The 24915-nt window shown below is 43.6% G+C and overlaps 1 protein-coding gene across 1 annotated transcript in view; it reads right to left on the bottom strand.

Annotated features, from left to right (window-relative positions):
* Positions 1–24915, bottom strand: part of LOC122808721 (trichohyalin-like) — a 196239-nt gene that overhangs the window by 96035 nt on the left and 75289 nt on the right. Inside the window, exon 3 of the mRNA XM_044079714.1 lies at positions 15529–15711. Coding sequence (XP_043935649.1) covers positions 15529–15711 — 183 coding nt within the window. The remainder of the gene's footprint in view (positions 1–15528; positions 15712–24915) is intronic.

The raw sequence follows: 24915 nt of genomic DNA, 5'->3' as shown, positions 1-24915 counted from the left end.
AACTTTAGCACTCATGGCTAGATGGCAAATAATTTGGTGCCATCCTTTCACTCCCTGATTCTTCTTAAACAGGAAATAACACTGAAAATGAAAGAAAAGGAGTACCTCTAGTACTGACAGCTGACCAGATGCAGGTAAAGAAACAATGCACTGAATACAGATCTAGAGAAAAGAAGAAACTCACACCCTTTAAACTGCAACAGCCTCAACTGAAGATGGTGCATCTATTTCAGGTATTTACCACAACAGACAAATGAAGTCTCCGTGCAGTCACTGTGCTAATGGGGTTATACAGTTCAATCTCAGCAGTCTGCTTAGCAAAGGAAGGAAAACTACTGGAGAAAGGAAATATGTTTAGAGCACTGTTGCAACTCACAGCTCTTTCTTCTGTTTTATGCTGTCTACTTTCAGATTCCACTTTTGAAATCATGTTGACTCACAGAAGATAGTTTCTATAAAAGTAAATATGAAAACTTCTTGATGAAACTACTTTCTGCAAACATAGCACAAAGATTTTTTGGCAAGCGAGTAAGCTCCCCTAAACTCCCTAGATTTATATACTAACTCCGGGAGGAGGTGTCATTTCCTTTGTAGAAAAAATGGACAGCTATCCCACACCCTTAAAACCAAAGGTGCTGTCACCTCAATTAAGGATCCCAACTGGCTAGAAATAGAACTAGGTGGGCATACTAACATTGGAGAGACATGCAAACTTCACTGTCAGTGAAGTTAGTTTTAGAAAGCAGCACCTGAAGATTTTACATTTGCCAAAACCAATGTTGCTGACTTGACATAGTTCCTCCAATTTCTTATTTACATCCTTAAACTTTTATGTTTTATATTATTTTTCTGCTGTACCCTCTTCTGGCATAAATGAAAAATATATAATCAAGAACAATGCAAGCATAGCACAACTAAGAACATGATGCTTTTAGTACAGAATATAAATGGAAATGACAGTGTATAACAGCAACGTGTCCTGTATTCAAAAGTTTATATATATATATATATATATATATATATATATACATATACATATATATATATATGTGTGTGTATATATATATACATACATATATATATATATATATATATATATATATATATACATATATATACACATATACATATATATATATATATATATATATATGTGTGTATATATATATATATATATATATATATATATAGAGAGAGAGAGAGATGGGTCTAGGTTGCTTGATCGAAATTTCACAATCTCGAATAAGCAACATCGAGACCCATTAAAGCGAAAGTGCACTTTCACAAAAGCCTGTTCTCCGAACTGGAAAAAAACAAAAAAAACACTTTGAACAGTAGTTTGCACGGGGCAAGCCCCCCCTGCGTCTCCCACACACCCCCTACTTAAATATACTAACTCCAAGATTGCACTACAGTGGGAGAAAAGGATATACTTCCTTAACCCCACTGTAATATGCTTCTGAGAACCGGCTTTTGTGAAAGTGCACTTTTGATTTAGTGCACTTCACTTAAATGGGTTTGATCTTCTGGTTATCGACAAAGTGTGTTTTTGACAATCAGACGTAGACCTATAAATATATATATATATATATATATATATATATATATATATATATATATATATGCCAAAAAACAAGTGTTTAAGTTTACTAAGGCAGAAAAAGAAAGTATATTTCAAGCTTTTTTGCCAGTTGACAAAGAGTTATTTCTTAAGTTTCTTTATTAACACATGAAACTGAAATGTCTTGAAAATTCAGCCAGTTAAAAGTAATATAATAGTTATGAAATGCAATTATGATGGTTTACAGAATCACAGTTTCTTAATAAATCATTTCAAAAACACACCAAATCACTTTTTGCCACGTAATCTCTCTCATAATTATTTCCAGGAACTTGTTAATTATAGAGTTTGACAAGGGTTTTAGCATTTTACATTTCCAAAATATATGCAATATATCAGCCTTTTCTACCTTACGAATCTGGTATCAATGGCTGAAATATGAAAAGCATGTAGCTAAGTTCACAAGAGTTATACACACATTAAAATAATAAATTAGGTGTAACAAAATGTAGTAAATAGTACATCCTTCAACATTTTTTCACAAATTCTCCAACTGCTGATTTGTTTTAAGTGAATCAGCATACTTTTTTGCTTGAAAAACATTTATCAGCAATTCTGTTTTCTATACACTTTCTTCTGCCATGCCTGCTGACCATCAAGCCTGCATTACTGGCTAGACATATTTTTTTCCCATGATAGGTAGGATAGAATTGTGGATCAATGTGGCAAACTCACTCCTTAGGTCCATTACAGAGATGCCAGAGAGGGACCCAAGAAGGGAGGCATGAGTATCACAGAAAAGGAAAATATGACATAAGTGAATACTCGTCAGCATTAGTTTATCCTTGACTGGGTCATTTGCAGTGGGTAGTAGATGCAATTTCCTCTTCTGAGGACTGGCTTTGAGTACAAAAGTTTTGTCCTTTTTAGCAGATAGACACAGGGATGTGCAAGCATTCCATCTCTGGACACCAAAGTGTCATGCATCAGAGCTAAAGCAATGCTCATAGGCCTCTATGCTCCTTACTTCTAAACTCCATGTAAAGTGAACAAACATACTGCCAAAAGGTCAAGATTTAAGGAAATGAAATCATAAACTTGAAAAACTTAGTGGGGCTGCCCATTCATAAAAGGAGCAACAGGTAATACCATCACACTACAAAAGACTTTCTCCAAAAACAACTCACATGGTGAGCAATCAAATATCTTTTGTAGTATACACTAGGGTCTTGCCAAATGGAATATTTGTGCACATTTCTAGGCAGTATTACAGTATCTCCCAGAGAAGCAGGAGTCAGAAAAGGGCTCTGTAAGCTGAGTACTAAAGCACTAAGATGCCAAAGGAGACCTGCTATCATGGAATCAAAGTCCAAGCAGTAATGTTTGGTGAAGGTGGGTACTAATGATGAAGTGGCCATGATATAAATGCTGAAACAGAGGAATTTTTGAAACAGCCACTAGAAGTATGCAGTCTGTTGGTGGAGTTGCCTATAACTGCAATGGCCAAGGAGTAGTTAGCCATCAGACAGTAAAATATAACAACCAGCAAATCCATCTAGACGGGGTTTGCTTACAACAGCTAGGCCTTCCTGAACCACAGCAAAGGAGATAAGCTGTAATGCATTCATGAATCTACCCACCCATTTCAGATAAATCCTGAGCCAACAGTGCATGCCATGAATACTGACTGTTTTTGCTGCCTCCAGAAAGAAAACAGAGAGATTAATAGCATGACTAAGGACAATTTCTAAGAGTACTTTTCATAGGAAATGTAAATTACTTGTGAAAGACTGGGCTAAGTGAACCTACTGAAGTTAAATATTCTGTGCCCAGTGTACGACAGATGAATTTACTACAGCCTAATTAAAATGTCATGACATAGTTAACTGCAATATAACTGCGTTTCTGCAAAGTTCCTGTGCTGCCTCCAAGCCCTCAATTTCTAAATATACTATCTCCAAGACTGAGCTAACTCCTACAAAAAAGAACATGTATTGTCTTTCCTTCAAGACTGTGAAACCCTGGAGGCAGTATATAAAGAAATCTGGGTGAGGAAAGAGCATTCACAATGACAGGTGCATGGCATCACAGCCATTATGTAAAAAAGAGGTTTGCTTCAGGTGCAGTGGTCAGCTGATATGATGGGACAGTTTGGTTGGATATCTGTAAGTTTAATATAGGTCATACAAAAGACCCTGAGACACCTAGCAGGTATCCAGCAAATGAGGGCAACTAGCTCCTCTGAGATGCTATGGGAAGAAATAACACATAATGGCAATCCAGAGTAGCATTTCCAAAAGATGAACTTCAGATCTGCTGAATCAGCTTATCATACAAGGGACAGGAAAGCTGGTTGATCAAGTCATAAAGAGGAGAATGACTATTCAAAGGCAGGCAAAGACTTAGTACCACCTTGTTCCCCCTTAAGGAAATAACAGATCTCTGTTGGGTTAGAGTTTTGCCCTTCAAGTTACAGTGCAAACTTCCTGAGCTCCATTGGAGTAAACAAGTTAATGATAGCATCATTTTAATGATCTGACCACTTACTTTGTAATCATAATGTATATCCTTTTTGCTAAGCATCTTGATGTTACATGAGGAAGCACTCAGCTTCCCGTGTGGCAAATCTGTCAAGTTTCAGTGTGACATATACTTTGAAACTCTTCAAAAGACACGCTTCCCTTATCCTCAATTAAAGAAGAGGCCAGAACTCTGCTTAAAGGCATCTGACAGCATACTAACCTCCCACAGGATTTGTGAATGAATGAATATGAATATAATGGTCCACTGCTAGACCCAAAATGTATCACCAAACAAGGATTATGTATATGTGCTTCCCTGCATGTTCACATATTGCACCATGGCCAAGCTGTATGACTACAAAACAAGAAGGACATGGGTCTTCAGTGCTGTACAGTATTATGCCAATGTTATCTAAGGGATTTGCAGCACATCATGTGGTACACATTCCTTCTAGAATGCAACCTCAATAAATACCTCACATAGGCTAGAAGCTCATTTTACAGAGCATAATATCATATTTCAGATGAAACACAATGCCAGAGGGTAAAGAAATATTTTTGATTTCAATAAGGGGTTGGGAGGGTGGCTTAATGGCTAAGGTGTTTGCCTTACAAACGCAAGGTGCAGGGTTTGAGTCTCACAAGGGATAATTGGCTAGGCTTAAAATGGTTCGCAAGGGCAGTTAGCTTAGTACTAAACTATGAACCTATGAACCATGCATTTGGAAATATGAAAGCATAGTCTGCAGTTACAAAAATGTTCACAGTTCATTTCCAAGAAGGTCTTTTTCACCGAAGCGCTAGGATAAAGAAAGGATTATTATTAAGCGGTTTGTGTTCCATTCGTTTCATGGTTGTATATTTTGTTCAAGGATTGTGTTGGTGTTGTTGAGCAAAGTGTGAATATGTCTTTAGATTTTTTCCCTTACTGGAAGTGGAAACATTACAAGGTGAGAATCTTGAGAATTTCATTAAAATGGGATGTGAAGCAAGCAGCTAAAAATGTGGGTATAAATTACTAAAGAGTACAAGTAAGGTAAGACCATGGAAACCGTTACAGTTACAGATATTGCGTATAAGATACAGATGATTAAGACTATTTTGGTCATACTTGCTCTTGATGCAAGTCAAGGCTTATCAGTATCACCTGAGAGATTGAATCTGGAAAGAACATGAAAAGGAGTTTGAGTTTTTTTTTTAATAAAGGAGAAATATTACAATGAGAAAACTAATACTGACAAAGGGTAGGGTGTCTTGGGATTATCAGATTTAGAGGCACACTAGAAGGCCACACAGCTTAGGTTAATTCATTTGATTCAGGACCACAAATAAATATGCCCAAATGGGAGAACGAGCTAGACACAGTCTCTAATCAAACAAAAATAGGACCATAAGTTGGGCATTTTGGCAGATTTAGGGAAAAAATATAAGGAGAATTATGTTGAACCTTAGATACACAACATTTAAGTCAGTTCTCTCCCTAAAGGATGTTAAACCGTGGAAAACCGAATGCCACCTGCAGGCTACAATCTATAGAGATAGTAGCAAGAATGCTATAGTAGACAGTATAATAAGCATTTAGAAAAGAAATACTAAATACATTATAGCATTATAGTTATGGACTCACCATAACCATAACTCTGCATCTGTGTTGGACACCTGTCTAGCTGAGGTAATGGCGACTAGAAAAAGAATGAGGACAGTCTCGCGACTTGACAGGATGAAAAAACTCAGCTTCCACTGTAGACAATTGAGTGTAGGGTGGACCCAAGGATGTCTTTTCCATCGAAGAAGAGAAAGCTCTCTCCACTATCTAGAACGCTGAAGCCATGAGGGACCTCAGTCTCACCCCCACTGGATATGAAGAAGCCGTGCACCTCGAAAATTAATTGTTGGTTGGGTTCGGAACTGAGAATTGGTTCCGACTCCGCCTTATACAAAAGCTCGAGAGCTTCCACCGGCTGGTGGCTACACCCTATCCCATCATGCTCAGAGAAGACTACACAGATCTTGTTTGCAGATACTATATTTATTACATCTAAGCATGTAACCATATCCAAAAGAGACTAAGAAGAGATTCAGAGATATCATATCCAATTTTGCAAAAAAACACTCGATCCTCCAGGAGAGAAGGTGGGGGAAGGAGGGTGGGATGTAAGAATGAAGGCGAGATGGACAACAAATATGGAACGTTATGGTGAGTACGTAACTTCTTAATGTTATGTTGTCCTACCTCACCTTCATTCATTGCTGGTTGGGACAGCATCCCTGGCAGCTTGTTTCTTGGGTGGCTCAAGGGAAAATACTCTTCAGAACAGTGGACCCAAAAGAGCCCATCTTCCTGGAGGCTAAGTTGACTTTGTAATGAGTGATAAAGGTATGAGGCTTTAGCCATGTTGCTGCTGCACAAAGTGAATCCATGGGTAGTCTTGCCTGAAAAGCCGACAAGGTTGCTGTAGCTCTTATGGAGTGACCTTTTACTTTCCCTGGAGGTTCTCTATTCTGAGATTTCTATGTGAAAGTTATACAGTCAGTAAGCCACTCAGAAAGCGTGACCTTGGATATGGGGGCACCCTGCTTTTTATCTGAAAAGGAAACAAACAGCTGGTCTGATTTCCTGAACCCCTCTGTTCTGTCCAGATAGAAACGTAGCTGTCTATGAACATTTAATTGGTGTAACTTGTACTCTGACTTGTTGCCATACTTAGGGAAAAAGATTTGTTTTCTGTTTTTCTACACATGTGCCCTAACCACCGTAATCTGTTCTCTTTGATCTTTTCTGCAATTGGAGCTACTTTGGCTTCTGCTCTTATGTCCTCATTTCTTCATCTGTCCCACAGTGTGCATCCTATCACCTTTCTCAGGCACTTTATTTCCATCACCTCTAGCTTCTTCAACTGTTCTGCCTTTACTGCCCAGGTTTCTGTACCATACAGTAATAGTGGTCACACCACTGTCTTGTACACCTTACTTTTCAGCTTCTTCTGCATTCTTCTATCATAGACATGCCTGATACTCTATGCCAGTTGGCTGCAGCCACTCTAATTCCAGCTTTGATCTCTTCACTCAGACTACCCTTCTCCTCAACTGCTCCTCCCAGATACTTGAAGCTGTTTACCTGTTCCACTATCTTCCCTTCGACCTCTATTCTCAGCTTCTTCTGATTTCCCGAATTTGCTGCCATTACCATCTTATTTGTGCTTAGTTTTATCCCATGTGCCTTCAGATTTGCATTCCATTCTCCTATCCTTTGCTGAAGTTCTAGCTAAGAGTCTGCCTGTACTGCCACATCGTCTGCATACAGCAGCTTTGTTGATCTGTCCCCTCCAACCTGTTTGCTAATGTAGTCCATTACAAGTATGAACAGCAGTGGGCTCACAGCTGAACCCTGATATACACCCACACCCACTGGGAACCCCTCTGTGAGGCCGAACACTGTTCGCACTTGAGTTACTGGGTCCTTTTACATAGCCTGCACTAAGTCTACCAATGTTTCTTGGACTTCAAACCACCACAGTACTGCCAAGATCAGCTTTCTTGGGACCTTTATCATGTGCTTTTTCCAAGTCTAGGAATGCCCAGATGGACTCTATCCTCATCTCTAGCTTTTTCTCAAGTATCTGTCTTAATGCAAACATCAAGTCATCTCCCATTTTACATTCTACTACTCTGCACATCCGTTTATCAATCACCCTCTCCAGAACTTTCATGCAATGTGATAGGAGTTTGATGCCTCTGTACTACCCACAGTTGTGGATGTCCCTTTTGTTCTTGTACACTGGCACAAGTATGCTTACTCTCCAGTCATCTGGGATACACCTTTCTCTCCACGCTGCTATTAGTACCCTCAGGAGCCATTTCTCTCCTATCTCACCCAGCATCTTTATCATATCTGCTGTGTCTTCATCTAAGCCTGCTGCTTTTCCTGAGTTCATCTTCCATAGTGCTGTTCTTACTTCTTCTGGGGTGGCCTCCTCTTCTTCTCTCATCGTAGGCTGTTTCTGGGGCAGTACAGCTTCTGTGGGTTTTCTTCATTCAGACGCTGCTGGAAATACTCTGTCCTCTGGGCTGGTGAGCAGGTTGTTGCTGGCATCACTTATGAAGGGTGTCTGACTATCTTCTTTATCTTTCTGTCTTTGTCTTGCAACCTGATATAGTTTCTTTGTGTCCCTTACAGAGTCATTTTCCAGACGTTGGTACAGTGCCTCCAATGCCCTATTCTTTGCTATTGCAACTTCTTTCTTAGCTTCTTTGTTAGCCAACCAGTAGTCCTTCCTAGTCAGGTCAGTCTTTTCTGTCTCCCATTTCTTCCTGCACTCCTTTTTTCTTTTGATGACTTCCTGGACTTTTGCATTCCACCACCAGCTTTCCTTATGTACCTTATTTCCATAACTGGCTTGGCCACATATCTTTTCTGTAGTCCTAACACATGCTGTTTTTAGGCACTGCCATTCTTCTTCAACTCCACCTACTTCCTCCTCTTCTTGGGGTGCTAGAGACTTGAATAATTCCTCTAACTGCTGTACTTTCTTTCCAGTCAACTTCCATGTCTTCAGCCTGGTCTCTGTTAACCTTACAACCTTCTCTGACCACTGCTTGCAGTTGACTAAGGCAACTAGTGGTTTATGCTTTGGGCAGACTGTTTCACTGGGAATGACTTTGCAATCATGGATTCTTCTCCAGTGGCTTTTCCTTACTAGGAGGAAGTCTACCTGAGTTGCATGTTGACTACTCTTGTATGTGATCTTCTGACTGTCTCTCTTTCTGGACCATGTGTTGGCTATTATCAAGCCATTTGCCAGACAGAAGTCTAGAATGGCTTCTCCTTATTTATCCCTGTTGCCCCACCCATGTGGACCCAGGCAGTCCTCATATGCTGTTCTGTCTGTCCTGATATGCGCATTCAAGTCACCCATTATCAACACCAATTCCTGTTGTCCTGCTTTATCTAGTAGGTCCTGCAGCTGCTGTCTGAATGCACTCTTTGGGGCATAGGCTGAGATTATGAATACTGCCCTATCATTACACTGGAGTCTGACTGCCATGAGTCTGTCATTAATTCTGATGATATCCCTTACTGCCTTCTGAAGTCTCTCTCTTGCCACAATTCCTACACCATTTGTAGCCTGCCTCCACCTGAGTAGTAGACTTTGGATCCCAATCCAAGTGACTTTGCTGCACTGCCCTTCCATCTCGTCTCCTGGATACATAGGATGTCCAGCCTCCTCTGTATAATCATCCACTGCCAAGCTGCGTCCTGTCAGAGAACCTACATTAAGTGTAGCAATTCTCAGTTCAAGTTTGGCAGGTTGGTTGGTTTTAAGTCCAGCTTTTGCTCAACAGAGCTATTCCAGGTAACTCAAGCTGGGCAACTAGACACCGGCCAGCAAATAGCTTATTGACCCAGGGCTGCTAGGCTTTATGGTGGGCACACACTGGCCAATAGGGGCACATATACCCCTCCCACCTTTAGCACAGGTCCCTGGCGTGGGTCAGAGTAGGCTGGGTCCTCAACCCACTTATCACCGGTAACTCCCCATGCCCATTTTTGGCAACATTAGTCAACATGACCGAATCACTTACAGCCATATTTTGCACCATCGAGTGGCTAGCCCTGCCCTAGCGCACAGTCTGTGAACCATATTCTCCTATCTTGAGGATAATGCACACCGGAGTAGATGCCCAAAGCGGTTGGTCTGTACAACTCTTCCCCCTATAGGGCACCATGTAGAGTCTGTGCTGCTGCCCACTGCTCCATTCATTGGTGAGTTTGAGATGGAAACACTCAGCATGTTTTTCAGACATGGGAGAAACCCCAAGGAGACACAGGGAGAACATGCAAACTCCAAACAGGCATTGGTCGGAAGTCAGGATCAAACCTTGTACCTTGTGCATGGGAGGCGAAGACCTTAACCACTAAGCCATCTGGTTTGTCAACAAGTCAAAGATACAGATGGTAAAACTGCACTCAATACTCCCTTTATGGGGAAAGATGATTGGATGTGCTCGATAGATCTCCAGGGTGCGTACTACCACATAAAAATGGACAGGCAATCCAGGAGACATTTACGCTTTTGGCTGGGAACCAGTCACTACCAGTTCTGAGCTCTGCCCTTTGGTCTCACTACAGTCATCAGAGTGTATCTAAGTCTGCCCCTATAAATACAATATGTTGTGATGGCAACAAGGCAGATTTTTCAAAGTTTATCATGATGCCTAGCATAGAGCAAAGATGAATGCTGGTGTCTCTTGCTGTTGTTAGTAGATGTTAGATGGTGGCAGTTAGGAGACAGTCATCTAAACACAGAAACATCCAGAATCCTAGACGCCTCACGTGAGCCGTAACTACTGCCATGCATTTGGTGAACACTCTGGGAGCTATAGTGAGACCAAACAGCTGAGCTTAAAACTGGTAGTGACTGGCTCCCAGCCAAAAGCATAAATGTCTCCCAGATCGCCTGTCCATTATTATGTGGTAGTACGCATCCTGGAGATCTATCGAGCACATCCAATCATCTTTCCCCAGAAAAGGGAGTACTGACTGCAGTGTTACCAACCAGAACTTTGACTTCTTGACTGACTTGTTTAGTCTGCAGAGATCCAGAATGGGCCTCCAGTCCCCTATCTTTTCTGGAACTAAAACAAACCTTGAGTAAGTCCCGGATCCAATTTGGTCTGTGGGGAGATTTTGGATGACTTTTTTCTAGCAATTTCTGTACATCTAGAGTTGCATGATCCCTTTGACTGGGTAAAACATCTGGGACCATTTTTTTTCTAATGGGGAGAGGAAAAGGGTATGTAGTAACCTCTGGCTATGATCATTTGTACCCATTTGTCTTTTATTTCTAGCCAGGCGTTTGGGTATGATGACAAGCGACTTCCGACTGCCTCCAGAGATTTGCAGATGGGCCTCCTCTCAGAAGTGCTGAAAGGGTCTACCAAGGAAGGAATCCCTGTCACCCTGGGTTTTGTGGACCCCGTCTGCTGAGAGGTTGGCATCTTCCATGGTTACTTCCCCCTCTGCCCTTGGGGAAGAATCACCACGTGCATCCGGGAAAGCTCTTCGGGACTTATGAAACTACATTTTTCCCCCCTTCTAAGCTTTGGGATAAGGTCTGGTAGGGAGGAAGAAACGGACTCCCATGGCAGAGTCTTTACCTCCTGTTCGCACCTGGTTAGGGTCTCTAACTTTTGGCCCAAACAAAGACAAAAGGGGCATTAATAACGGAAGACTTGAAGGGTTCTGAGAAATCACATAAGCGCATCCAGGAATGTCTCCTTAAGGAAATTCCTGTACCCGCTGCCCTACTTCCTCCATCGGCTGCGTAGGAAATAAGTTGCATGGAGAAGTTCACCACAGAGTTTAAGGTGGAGAGCTGGGAGGAGACCTTGTCTGGAACCCCTGCCATTACAGAACCTTGGAGGGTATCTCCTAGGAGATCCCGTTGAAACCTAATGAAGTCTAGTGAAATGGGTCAGGTAGTTCAGTGACCTAAGGGCAAAAGACATTGAAAAAAACATATGCTTTCTGTATCTGTCCATTGTTCAAGACTCTTTATTTGGTGGATGGACAGATGAGGATGTCTCCAACAACTCCTTCTGGGTGGCTGTCGCCACCACCATAGCATCTATTGGGACACCTTTACTGAGAAACTCACTATCCGAGGGCACAGTGATGAATTTATTTGGCATCCTAGGAACAGGTTCCACTGAGTCTGGAGAGCCCCACGCCTTCCGACTGATGATGTTCATGGGTTGGTCAAAAGGTGGAGACACCCAAGAGGTGGAAGGGTGAGACCCAAACGCTTCCAGGTATACAGATTCATAATCAGAAGGGCTGAGAGGTTTCCAGCCACCTCTCTGTTTAAGGATTTCTAGGATGTCTGCAAAAGAGACATCCTCAGAGGGTGACCGTGGGGACCCTTCTGACTCATTAAGGTCCATGTCTGCAGTGATAGACTCCTCAGGGGTGTCTAGATGCTTCCTCTTGCATAATCTCTTCCCAGGACCTCCTCATAGGGGTTCTCTGGAGAGTTTTTGGAAGAGATCGCTCCGCCCAGTGGGGCATCCTTGGGCTTCGGGTCTCCACGTCTGGGTGGGAGCTATGGCAATGATACGGACACTGAAGCTTTGGGGGAAAGAGTACTTGGACGTGAGAGCAGAGCAATCTGAGGTGACAGCACTTTCCTCATCACCTCAAAAGCTCCCCAACCCCGAACCAAATCCAAGGAACCAGAAGATCCCACTTTTACCAAGGCAGTCGGCTCCGAGGCCGATGTAGGTGCCGAGTTCACCCGCACTGAAGCCCCGAGAGGTAGAGTCAGGTCGGACAACTGTCCAACTTGACACTCCTCACTGGACCCAATGAGGGAGTGTCAGCTCCTAGACCCCTCTAAATCCGATGGAAACAAAGAAGTCGGAGCAGCAGTCGGGCCCGAAGATCCTGGAGCAGGTCTCGGCACTGACGATTCTGCTGCAATTGGATCCAGGCACTCCAGCTCTGAAGCCCAAGAATGGGTTGGAGGAAGACTCAACAAAGGGAAAGTGATGTTGGTCGGCTCCAAATCCCTCTGGGTCGGAGTCGACATTAACTTGGCCAGTTCCTGTCTCCATAAAAGTCTCTTTACCACCTGCTCCACGTCGTCATCCGAAAGGCTTCTGGAGGATCAAGATGACAGGCTCAGAGACTTCACTGACTGTAGTAAAGGAGATCTCAGAACTGGGGAGACCAGTTCCAGGACTGGAGACCGGCTCCAAAACTGGAACTCTGTTGGCTCCGAAAACATAATAGGAGCCAAAGAGGGAGATTTCTTGATGATTCCTTGGCATGCTTTTTCATCGGCTCCAACAGTGGAGCAGTAGAAGATGACCTCTGGAAAATGGAGATTGTTGAGAAGATTTTTAGGAACTCTGATTCCCTTCTAGAGCATCGGAAAAAGGTGTTTTAAGTACGTTTCTAACTATCAGTTTGTTCCTTCTTTCCATTAACACTCTTGAACTGAAGGCATGGCAGATGGAACATGACTCTTGAAGGTGGACAGCACCCAAACAATGCACACAGCTGGTGTGCCATCAGTCAGTGACATTTTCTGATTGCATTTATCATATTTTTTAATACCCGAAGGTTTTGATTCTTTAGTATCCTTCTCCTTAGACATGTTGACACCAGTCAAAAGACAGGAGGAGAAGTCTCTAACTAAAACGACTAACGCCTACAACAGACAGGGAGAAAGGAAAGGAGAAGAAAGGCCTGTAAGTTAAATGGGCCAACGGGAGCCCTCTAACTTAAATAGACTACCCAACAAGAAAGGAAAGTACTGTTAGCCCGAAACTGTCTAAATTAAACAAGTTTGGGAATCGGGATAGGGAGAAAAACAGACGGGCCTAACGGCAGAAGGACGGCCAACAGAAAAGCACAATCAGCAGCAACGAACACTCCCAAAGTACTAACAAACTAGTCTAAACTGTTAGAAATACACAATCCAGAAAAATTTTTGGTAATATCAATACAATAAACAGGAAAAAAGATTCCACTTAGCCTAGAGCCTGCATGGGAGCACAAAATCTTGTTTAGCAGCAAATGAGAGCTGGGAAATTTTCCCTGAGCATGATGGGATAGGGTGTAGCCACGAGCCGGTGTAAGCTCTCAAGCTTTTGTATAAGACCGAGTAACCCAACCTGCAATGAATGAAGGTGAGCTAGGACAGCATAACATTCTTAGTTACTGTGAAAGTCACACACTGCAAAAAAATTAGGACATTTAAACTTTTCTAACATTTTAAAAACTTCGGAGATCATTTCAAACACTAATTATTATGCCACTATCTCAGACCTTTTGAATGTTTTTAATGTTATGCCATGTTTGGTCACTGAAAATCATTTGAAAAGAATTTAAATAACTTTGAATAACCGCTGACCTGTTTACGAGTTCACTCCTGGATATTATTCCACTTCTAACTGCATGCCTCATGGTTTGCGAGTTGCTTCAACTTCAGATCCCATTCTGACACCATGTTGCATGTCTCGTATATTCAAATGAGACAATGAGCCTGGGTATGAGTTCAAGTGGTTTATTATACATACACACACATCAGGAGCTGTAACTTGTACATCATAAACTTTCTGACTTGTTGCTTCTAACACACTCATGTGCATCTCCATTCAAGCTTACATTCACACTGACTGATTACTAAAAATGGCACTTATCTTGCACGTGATCAGTAACTTATATGTATGTGCTGTCTAGCTATAGTAGCCGACTAGGTTCAATACACACAGTGATCTACAATACCTCTCCTTTCTCTTTTTACTATGCAATTTGGTCAGCTAGGTAAGCTTTCTCCAACAGGTCTTCTGATACAGGCACACACCTGAAGTCTTTTTTTATAACAGTTATTTTAGAAGAAGGGCCATCAGAACAGAATAATGTATTTTGTGAGGAGTCTTTGTACTGCATACAGTGAGTGGCAAGATTAACATTAAATAATTGCTGGTGATGACTTTATTTGTATATCTAGAATTTCAAAAGCCTTATTTGCTGCAACACTGTACAGTTTAGCCACACTTAATAGAATGATAAATAATCCCAGTTACCTTTACAACTAGTATGTTAGGGTTTCTCCAAGCTGACCGACTGTGCCTGGATTTCTATGGATTTCTGCATCTGAATTGTGTGGCTTTATGTTTATATAGTAGTATAAATAGCACTTCATGTCTCCCATGAAAAGAAGCATGGAAGTAATGTGGTCAACAAAAGTTAAAATAATAATAAAAATAATAATAACAGTAACAATAATAAAAAAACACTACTCAACATTCATTTCAGATCTTTCTTCTGGTGTGTGTTGTTGTTTGTCTTTTGGCTTTTCCCGGTTAGGGGTCACCACAGCGGAACTCCAGTCCGCTAATGATTGGCAGTAGGTTTTTACAGTGCCGAGTTGCCAGCTCGACACCCAACCTTCAACGAAGTCACACCCATTCATGCATGTCTTTTGGAATGCCACTCGACCGCGGGGAGGACATGCAGGCTCCACACAGAAGGCACTCCCCGCACTCCAGCCGAGAATCGAACGGGAGAACCTCTTGCTGTGAGGCAACAACGCTACCACTACACCACCGTGGATATACTTTTTCTGGTGCGTGTACTGTTGTAAATGTTTGTTTCATTCAGGACTAGTGATAAAACACTTGCACTGTCACTTATAAAAGCATTGAATAACCTTCTAATTATTTCTATGGCTCCATAAGGCAATATAGTATTTTGCTCTTATGCTCTTGTTTTCAAAATGAACCTCATATATAGCTTTGACAAGTCCTCTCTCATAAAATTCTTGTTGTTTAATACCACAAAGATGGATATTTTCTAGAATTTCATCAACTACTGAAGATATTAATCAGCTTTCTCAGCATACAAAAATAAGAAAGGCAAACAGAAAAGTCAGTTACCCGTTCCAGTGTCTTCTTCAATAAACTTTTATCCAAATTCAGCTTTGATGCCTCTTGTTCCACCTCTCGTTTTTCTAGTTCCAGTTGTGCTACAGCTCGCTGCAGGGTGTTCAGCCTTTCCTGAAGCAGAAGTCTCTCTTCCTTTTTGGTTTCTGACATAAGTTGTCGTTCAGCAATATGCTCCTACAAGTCAGTAAAAAGAACAAACACTACTGACAACATACATAACATACATTTTAAGGAATACAGAATCACATGTTCTGCAATTTCACTGATAAACAACAAAATAAACCACAAATGTGACAGTGACAAAGCATAAAACTTAAAATTATGTCTGATAACTACCACATTAGCTGAACTTCTAGGAGGCACCAACTCTGCAGTGGGACTACAGTTATGACCACTTTCCTGAGATTTTCACAAGTTAGACACTCCTATAATCAGACTAATAGCATACATCCAGCCATAACCCCTTAGTTCTAACCTTCACATTAGAGAAGCAAACATCTTAGAATAAGACTAAACTACACATGGACACAAAGCTCAAGGAGTACAGTGGAAGACTAAGGAGATACCTACTACACGGGGCTAATTTAATAATATGTTTTCAGAATCTGGAATGTTCCAGCAAAGTGAGCCATATTAACTACCATTATTAGCAACAAAGCAGTTTCTCTTCGTAGACCTGACCCCGTCTGAGGCAGTGGAGTGAGATGAGGGAAAGTGGAAACAGCACACACCTTACCTCGTGCACTGGAGAGAAGAGACCCAATATCAGCAGTCACAGATGGAGTGGCCTCCCTAAGCTTAATAGGCTTGCTGTTCTTGTTTAGTGACGCATGTCTCTGTAAGAACTCCAAAGAAAACAATACAAACCTTCTTCCATTATTTAGCAGACCATTCAGTTTCTTCTTTTCTTTTTCATTAAACAAAATAAGATTTTACTATTTTTTTACCAAATGATAAATTCTTAACCCTTCTAGCTAACATTTTCTTAGTAAATACTTCTTTCCTAAGAAATACAAGCTACTTAAGACAAGAATCCTCAAGATAAGTTCAACAACCACAAGAAAATTTGCTGTTAATCTTTTCTGGGAACATCATTACAGAAGAACCTGCAAGATAAAGAAATAAAGAGAAGATAGCAACCGACGCAGGACCCAAGACTTTGGAATTCAGGCCGAATGAGGGCAACCAGCAGATTACCCAAATGTAATGACTGCAACAGTGAAACACGAAGAACATCCATACTTGGCGAGGCCAGAAGGGGGCAATGAGGATCACTAAGCTCCCAGCCGTTGAGCTTTCTGAATGAATTTTGGGATCAGGAGAAGTGGAGGATAAGCATACAGAAGACCGGAGGGCCAAGCATGAAACAGAGCATCGCTGGGGGACTCCCCCGGAAGGGGGGGGGGTTCAGAGTGAAATACTTGCTGCACTTTGCGTTGGAAGGAGAGGCGAAGAGATCACAGCAAGGCCAACCTCACTTTAGGAAGATCTGTTTTGCTATTGAAGAATTCAGAGACCACTCATAAGGCATCAGAATAGATCTGCTGAGCCTGTTCACCAGAATGTTGGACCTTCCCAGAATGTGTGTTGCCACCAGAAAACGGCCGGTGGAGATCACCGACTCCCACAATCTCATGGCTTTGCAACAAAGGGGATAAGACCTGGTTCCTCTCAGTTTGCTGATGTACCAGCTACAGACAAGATGTCTGTGTGGATAGCAGTTGTGCCTAGGGGAAAATGGGCATGAAGAGCTAGCAACACCAGCAGCACCACCCTCATCTCCAGGATGCTGATATGCAGTTTGGTCTCCAGGGAAGACCATGTGCTTTGGATTGCCCTCCCCATGCAATGTCCCCTCACCCGAGCTGGGAGACGTTTGTGGTCACAGTAGTCATTGGGGCAGGAAGTATAAAAGGACGACCAAGAAGAAGATCCGGAGATTGAAGCCACCAGAAAACCGAATCCCTGCAGGCTCTAAAAAAATGAAGTGGATGGGTAACAGTAGATCTATAGTAAGGACCACTGGACTGCTAGGTTCCACTGGAGAACCCTCACTTGCAGAAGAGCCATGGGGATGAGGGTGATCATGGCTGCCATAGACTCCAATGCCTGAAGAACTGTTTCTGCAGGTGGATATTGGGTCTAAACACTGTACAACACATGATGGCTGAGGGACAGAAGTTTGTCCGGAGTCAGAAAACCTTGCTCTAAATGATGTCTAACTGAGCTCCAATAAAGTCTAGAACTTGAACCGGATCTAAAAGGGACTTGTTGAGATTTATGGTTATGCCCAACTGATGAGCGGTTTGGAGAAAGAGATCCTGGCTTGGCAGACGGGATGCCTGGAGGGGGAGGAAAGGAGCTAATCGTCCAGGAAGGGGAAGACCTGGAACCCCCGCACCCCGCAGTTGCAGGTGAGCCGCCACCACTGCCATCACTTTGGTGAACACCATGGGGGTGGTGGTGAGACCAAAGGGTAGCACTCTGAATTGGTAATGACTGGTCACTAGCCAGAAGTGGAGGAATCTCTGAGAGCACCTCTCCATTTTGATGTGGTAGTACACATCCTGGAGGTCCACTGAGCACATCCAGTCATTTTTCTGCAGGAAGGGCAGAATAGTTTGGTCAGTGACCATCCGAAATTTTGTCTTGGCAACCAACAGGTTTAGGGTTGAAAGATCCAGGATGGGGCTTAAGTCCCCCATCTTCTTTGACACTAAAAAGAACTTGGAATAGATGCCTTATCCAGACTGGTATAGGGAGAAGGGCTGGATGACTCATTTTTTGAGCAGCATGGAAATTTCTAGTACTGCTTCCTCCTTTTGCATGGGTGGAACAACCGGGAGGTGCTTGGGTGGGATTGGCATTTGAATGAAGGGGGTGGAGTATCCTCTGGATATGATTTGCAACACCCAAGAATCATCTGTAATTGACTCGCAGGCTGCTGGGTGTAGCGAGAAACATCCCCTTGACTGCCTCCAGAGACGAACAGTTGGGAAATCCCTCAGGGCTGCTGAGCAGGTCTGTCCGGGAAGGAATCCCGAGACCCCTGGGTCCTCGGATCTCCTCTGCCGCAAGGACAGTGTCTGTCATATCCTCCTCTGCATCTAGGGGATGGTGAGTCCTGAGTGTCATGGAAATAGCCTTAAGACTTCCGGAACTACATCTTCTTTGCCCCTCACTGATTCCAGGAAAAGGATCATTGAGAAGTTGAGAAGCGGATCCCGACAGCAGACAAGGTCTTCACATCTTTCTTACTCTGGACCAAAGTGTCTCATACAGTTTTTCCAAAAAGAGTGGAACCATCATATGGGGCATTTATAAAAGACACCTTGAAGGGCTCAGAGAATGCACAAAGCCAGAACCAGGCATGACGTCTGATGGCAAAGCCTGTACCAGCTGCTCTAGCAGCACCTCTGGTAGCATGGGACAGAAGCCGCATAAAGGTGCTGGTAATGGAATTGAGCGTGGTCATATATGGGAGAAGAACACCTGTTTCTCCTCTACTGACATGGACCCTTGGGCAGACTCAGTGACCTCCTTGACCAGGTCTTGCTGAAGTCTGATCACATGTGCCATGTAATTCAGTGCACATACTGTAAACATGGCTGAAGCATAAACCTGTTTCCTGAAACAGTCCATGGCCCAGGACTCTTGCTCCAGTGGATGGACCACAGATCTCTCCTGAGTGAGCTCTTTCTTGGTGGTATCAACCAGGGACCCCTTAGACCAATGTTGCTTGTCTGATGGTGCACTTAAAATTCTATCAGGGCACTTGGGGATGGCCTCCACCATATCGGGCTCCTTCCACATCCAAGAAGTAACCAGATCCACAAGTGGATCTGCAGGAGGAGACACCCAGGAGGTAGAGGGTCCTGTGCCAAATGCCTCCAGGAACACTTACTCATCAAGGTTGGGTTTTTGGACAGACCACCCACCACGCTGGCAAAGGACTTCCATGATGTCTCCAAAGGAGACATCACCTGGGGTGATCGAGGAGGAACTCTCCCCTATCCTCTAAGTCAGAGTCTTCTGTGAGGGGCTCCAGCGGGGAGTCCAAGTGCCTCCTTTTAACATGTATGTTTCCGAGAGAGCTCCTCAGGGAGGGCCTCTGTGGAGGACTCGGAAACTTCTGGCTCTTCCCGTGGGGGAACTCTCTGGGGTGTAGAGACAACAGGCTGTCCCTGAGGGGTAAGGATGGCAGAATCCAGACCAGAAAAAGAGGAAGCCAGGATGGGCTCCGAGGATGATAGCATCAAGGGTCTCCATGGGTCCAAGAAAACTCTCTCCACCATGTCAAAAGCAGAAGGAGAACGAATCCCAGAAGCTGGGATTAAGGCTGGGTCCATAACTATCTGCACCAACTGGGGAGCTGGACCCGAGCCTCCAGGCACACCGACTACGAGTGGAATGGCCGACTCTGAAAACCGTGAAGCCAACCCCATCGCTTTCAATCTGACGTTGAGGCTATGGCTGTGAGAGCCACAAGCCTCCGAGCTAGTCGAAGCCGAACCACTCGGGGCAATGGTCAGCGTCATAGTACCAGGTACCATCAGCGCTGATCCCTTGATGCTGAGGGGCCTCGGACCCAAGGACTCCAAAGTCAGAGGTCGGATCTGAGAAGGAGCAATTGGCATAAAGCCCAGGAGGTGGAAGGAGCAGGAAAGAATCCCATCTGGATCTGTGTCTGAATGAATTTCCGCATCATCCTGTCCACCTGAGATTCAGAAAGGCTGCGGGTGGACTGGGCGGAGGAAGCCATGGAAACTGGCCTAGTGATGCACTGGGGAGAGGGTGATAAAGAGGAATGGCCCCAAAAAACCTCTGGCTCTGGGGAAAAACAGGATAAACGGAGCTGAGGGGAGCCCAGGCTGGGAGCTGGGCGAGACTTACCCGAAGGCTCAGCTGAGGAAGTGCAGTCAGAAGACCACTTCCTGTGCCTATCCTGGTCTTTGTGTTTGTGCTTCTCCCTGTCCCCAGCTCTCTTGCCAAGAGGTTGAGTCCCAGAGGCCGAGGTGGAGGAAGGGGTAGAAGCAGAAGCAGGGGCCTCCAAGGAAAATTTAGGAAGGAGGCCCTTCAGGATCAACATATTTCTCCTGTCGATCAATACATGGGGGTTGAATCCCGTGCAGATTGAACAGGAGGTGTCCAGGTGTGGGACTCCTAGACAAACCATGCATAGAGTGTGGCCATCAGAAGGGGGAAGCTTATGGCCACATCCTGTGCATTTCCAAAACCCTGGCTTGTGGGTCTCTGCCATGGTGTTGGAAATAGTAGACACACACACTACTAGCTTAAGAGAAGCAAAGAAAGGGAAAAAGAGAGTGCTTTTTTCTTTTAGAGGGTTTTAGAGGACTGATGTCTGAGCGCAAGGGTGGGGATGAAATTAGTAATAAAAGGTGTCTAAAAGAGCTACAGAAAAGTTAAGAAGAGGAGACATACTTGGAAATGGACCACAATGCTAGCTAGACGTGTGACAAACAAGATCTGAGGGGAGGAAAGAGACAGGGGCATTTTAGATAGGGAAGGAGCTTGAACCTCAGATCTGATGCTGGAAAATGCGTCCAAGTTGGATCCGTACCAGATCCTTATTCTCACAGGTTGAAGATCAAATGATAGCAACAACTTCAGATCTACCCCTTTCATATTTGTAAGAAGGATATCATGATATTTTCTTGCATATTTAACTCCTAATGCAGGTATCCAACACATATCTGCAAAAGTGATAATTCTGTTTTGAAATTTAATAATCATCATAGGAAAAGTACAGTTTTGTACCTACCATAAATGTAGATGTTCGAGTGCTAATACAGCTGCAGTAATCACATATGCGTTCTCTGCCGTCAGGCGGTCCCTCGGTCGGCCGAATTCCAAAGTCTTGGGCAGGCGTCGGTTGTTGTCGCTTCTTTCCTGATGTCAGTGCGACAGGGGTATATAAGACACAGCCGATGCCATATTCTTCAGTCTTTTCTTGCCCCAGATGTCAGGTGCCCCCAGAAGGAAGGCAATACATAAATTATATATATAAAAATATATTCAAGCAATGCAATGTAATCAAAAAACAGTAGTTGCAAGCAAATACACCATAGGAGGATAACCCAAATTAGGTTGTAAGAGGAGGTGTTAGCCACTAGTCCTTTACCAAGAGGGGAAGGAGGGAGGGAAACCTGTACTGCAGCTGTATTAGAACTCGAACATCTACATTTATGGTAGGTACAAAACTGTACTATGTTCATCGTGCATACAGCTGCAGTAATCACATATGGGTAGAATCCCAAAGCTACACACAGGGTGGTAGGCACTTATGTGGAACTGGGGTGAGCCAGAATGCCCTGCAATACAGCAGTGGGAAAGCCTGCTCTAGTTTTGGAATATAAAGGCAGGTGGTAGTGTTTTGTGAAGGTATGCACAGAACTCCAAGTGGCTGCCTCCAAAATATCTTTGGTAGGAACTCCTCTGAGGAAGGCTGTAGAGTTAGCTGTGGCCCTGGTGGAGTGGGATCTGATGCCTGTAGGGACAGATTTCCCATGATAGGAGTAACAAAACCGTATGCAGTGGCCTATCCATTTTGAAATTGTCTGTTTGGTCACTGGCTTCCCTTGAGCTCCTACAGCATAGGACACAAAAAGTTGTTGTGATTTCCTAAAAGGCTTTGTTCTGTCCAAGTAATAACATAGCTGTCTATGGATGTCTAAAGAATGCAGCAGCCTTTCCCCTTTGTTTTGAGGATTGGGGTAAAAGGTAGGCAAGTGTATGGCTTGATTTAAAGCTACCCTGGATACCACTTTAGGCATAAATGATGGGTTGGTTCAAAGGGAAACCCTGTCCTGATGGAAAATTAGAAAGGGCTGCACAGCCATGAGGGCTTGCAGTTCCGAAACCCTACGAGCTGAGGTAATGGCCAGAAGGAAGGCTGTTTTCCAGGACAAATATTGCAAATCTGTAGAGGCAGCTGGTTCAAAGGGTGGCAATGTTAATGTTTCTAGAATATAATTAAGATCCCAGGCTGGGACTGGTTGTTTCCTTGGTGGTCTTATATTCTTAGCCCCTCTGAGGAACCGCCTTAAGAGTGGGTGAGAGAATAAGGGTGGATCCGCGTTGAATTCTGCAGAAATGGCTGAGGCATGGATTTTTATGGAGGAAAATGAGAGTCCATTGTTCAGCAGCTCAGCTAGATACTGTACTACCTGAGGCAAATTTAGGTTTGTAGGGTCCTGGCCTTTTTTCTCATTCCAAGAGCAAAACCGTTTCCATTTTGCAGAGTAAGCCTTTCTAGTAGATGGCCTTCTGGCCTCCAAAATGACATCCTGTACCTCTTTGGAGAATAAGCTCTGTTGAGGTGTTAAGGAATGTTCCATGCAGCGAGATTGAGTGATTTCAGCTGACTGTGAAGAGTTTTGTAGTTGTGCTGAGTCAGCAGAAGAGGCATTAGAGGTAGGGACCAGGGAGGAGTATGTGTTAGGCTCCTCAGGAGTGGGTACCAGTGCTGTCTTGGCCAGTCTGGAGCAATCAGTATCATCTTCGGTCTGTCTGCTCTTGCTTTCAAGAGCACCTTGGGCAGAAGAGGCAGAGGTGGGAAAGCGTACACTGTCCTTGCTGTCCAACTGAATGAAAGGGCGTCCACTCTCCAGGCATTTGGATGGAAGGTCCTTGAACAAAACTTTTCCAATTGATGATTCCTGTGGGAGGCAAAGAGATCTATGTCTGGCCTTCCCCACGGTTGGATTATCTGTGCAAACACCTGAGGATGCAACTTCCATTCGTGCGGATCTGTCATATTTCTGCTTAAACTGTTTGCCAGCGTGTTTTCCAAACCTGGCAAGTACTGTGCTTGGAAGTTTGATATGCCATTCCAGAGCCAAGTTCCAAAGTGTCATGGCTAGTCTGCACAGGAGGTATGAATGTGTTCCTCCTTGTTTGTTTATGTACCACATTACTGTGGTGTTGTCTGTTCTTATCAATAATTGTCCTGGGTGCAGGAGGTCCTTGAATGCTGTAATTGCATTTATCACTGCTAGCATTTCTTTTTGTTTGATGTGAAGGTGCTTTTCCTTTTGGGACCATTTACACTGAATGCACCTGTCTATCATGTTCGCCCCCCCCGGCATAATCTGAGGCGTCTGTTGTGATGACTTGATTTGCTTGAGGCTTGCAGAATGGGAGACCTGTGTTTGTCTGACATGCTTGGGCCCACCATAGAAATTCCTTTTGCAAACATGGAATTATTGGTATTATTGTTTCCAAATTGTGGCTGTGCTGAGACCATAGGTTTTTTAGGTACCATTGAAGTTTTCTCATATGCAACTTTGCACATGGGATTAAAAGAATGCAAGATGCCATGAAGCCCAGAGCCTGCAGGATTTTCCTTGCAGTAAGCCTGGTACAATTTGCTAGAATTTTGAAGTACTGAGTTAGTTGCCCCTGTTTTTCTGGCATAAGGTAGGCCATCTGGGTGTTTGTGTCCAAGTTGGCACCCAGGAAAGTTATTTTCTGAGATGGTGTTAGCCTGGATTTCTCTTTGTTGATTGTGTATCCCAGAGAATTCAGTAACCGTATTGCATAAGCCAGATATTCCAGAAGTTTGTGCTTGCTGTCCGCTTGGATCAGGCAGTCGTCCAAATAAGGGTAAATTTGTATCCCTTGAAGTCTGCAGTAGGCGACTACTGATGCCAGGCATTTCGTGAATACTCTGGGCACAGTAGATAAGCCAAAGGGCAATGCAGAGAATTGATAGTGGATTGAACCTGCAAGAAATCTGAGGTATCTTCTGCAGCTTTGTCTGATTGGGACATGCAGGTATGCCTCCTTGAGGTCCAATGTTACCAGCCAAAACCCCTTGCCCAGCATGGGAAGAAGCTGCTGTAATGTGAGCATCTTGAATTTTGGTATGAGTAGAAATGTACTTAGGATGGATAAATCCAAAATGGGTCTCCAGTCGGTTCCTTTCCTTGGTACCAGGAATAGTCTGGAATAAAAACCTTGACCTTGTTCGTGAGTAGGTACCTCTTGAATAGCTTTCATGTCCATGAGTTTTGAAATTTGTATTTGTGCCTCTGCCCTTTGATTGTGTGGCAGGTTTGGCATGCCTCTCATTTTTGGAAGAGTGTGAAAATGAAATCTGTAGCCTCTGTTTATAATGTCCAGGATCCATTTGTCTGTTGTGATAATATGCCAATTTCTTGTAAATAATGCCAGCTTTCCTCCCAAGGGAGCTGCCAGCTGAGACTTGCTTGGCATGAAAAGGAGGAAGTCATTGGGTTTGTTTTCTGTATTGTTTTGCACTGTCCTCGCCACCTCTTGGTGCTGGAGTTTGCCATTGTCTGCCTCTATATGATCCTTGAGATTGTCCTCTGCCCCTTGCGCGCCTGTATCTGCCTC

The sequence above is a fragment of the Protopterus annectens genome, chromosome 8.part0 (assembly GCF_019279795.1).
Source record: "Protopterus annectens isolate FY-2018-M chromosome 8.part0, PAN1.0, whole genome shotgun sequence".
NCBI lineage: Eukaryota > Metazoa > Chordata > Ceratodontiformes > Protopteridae > Protopterus > Protopterus annectens.
This window is presented reverse-complemented; position numbering and strand designations above follow the sequence as displayed.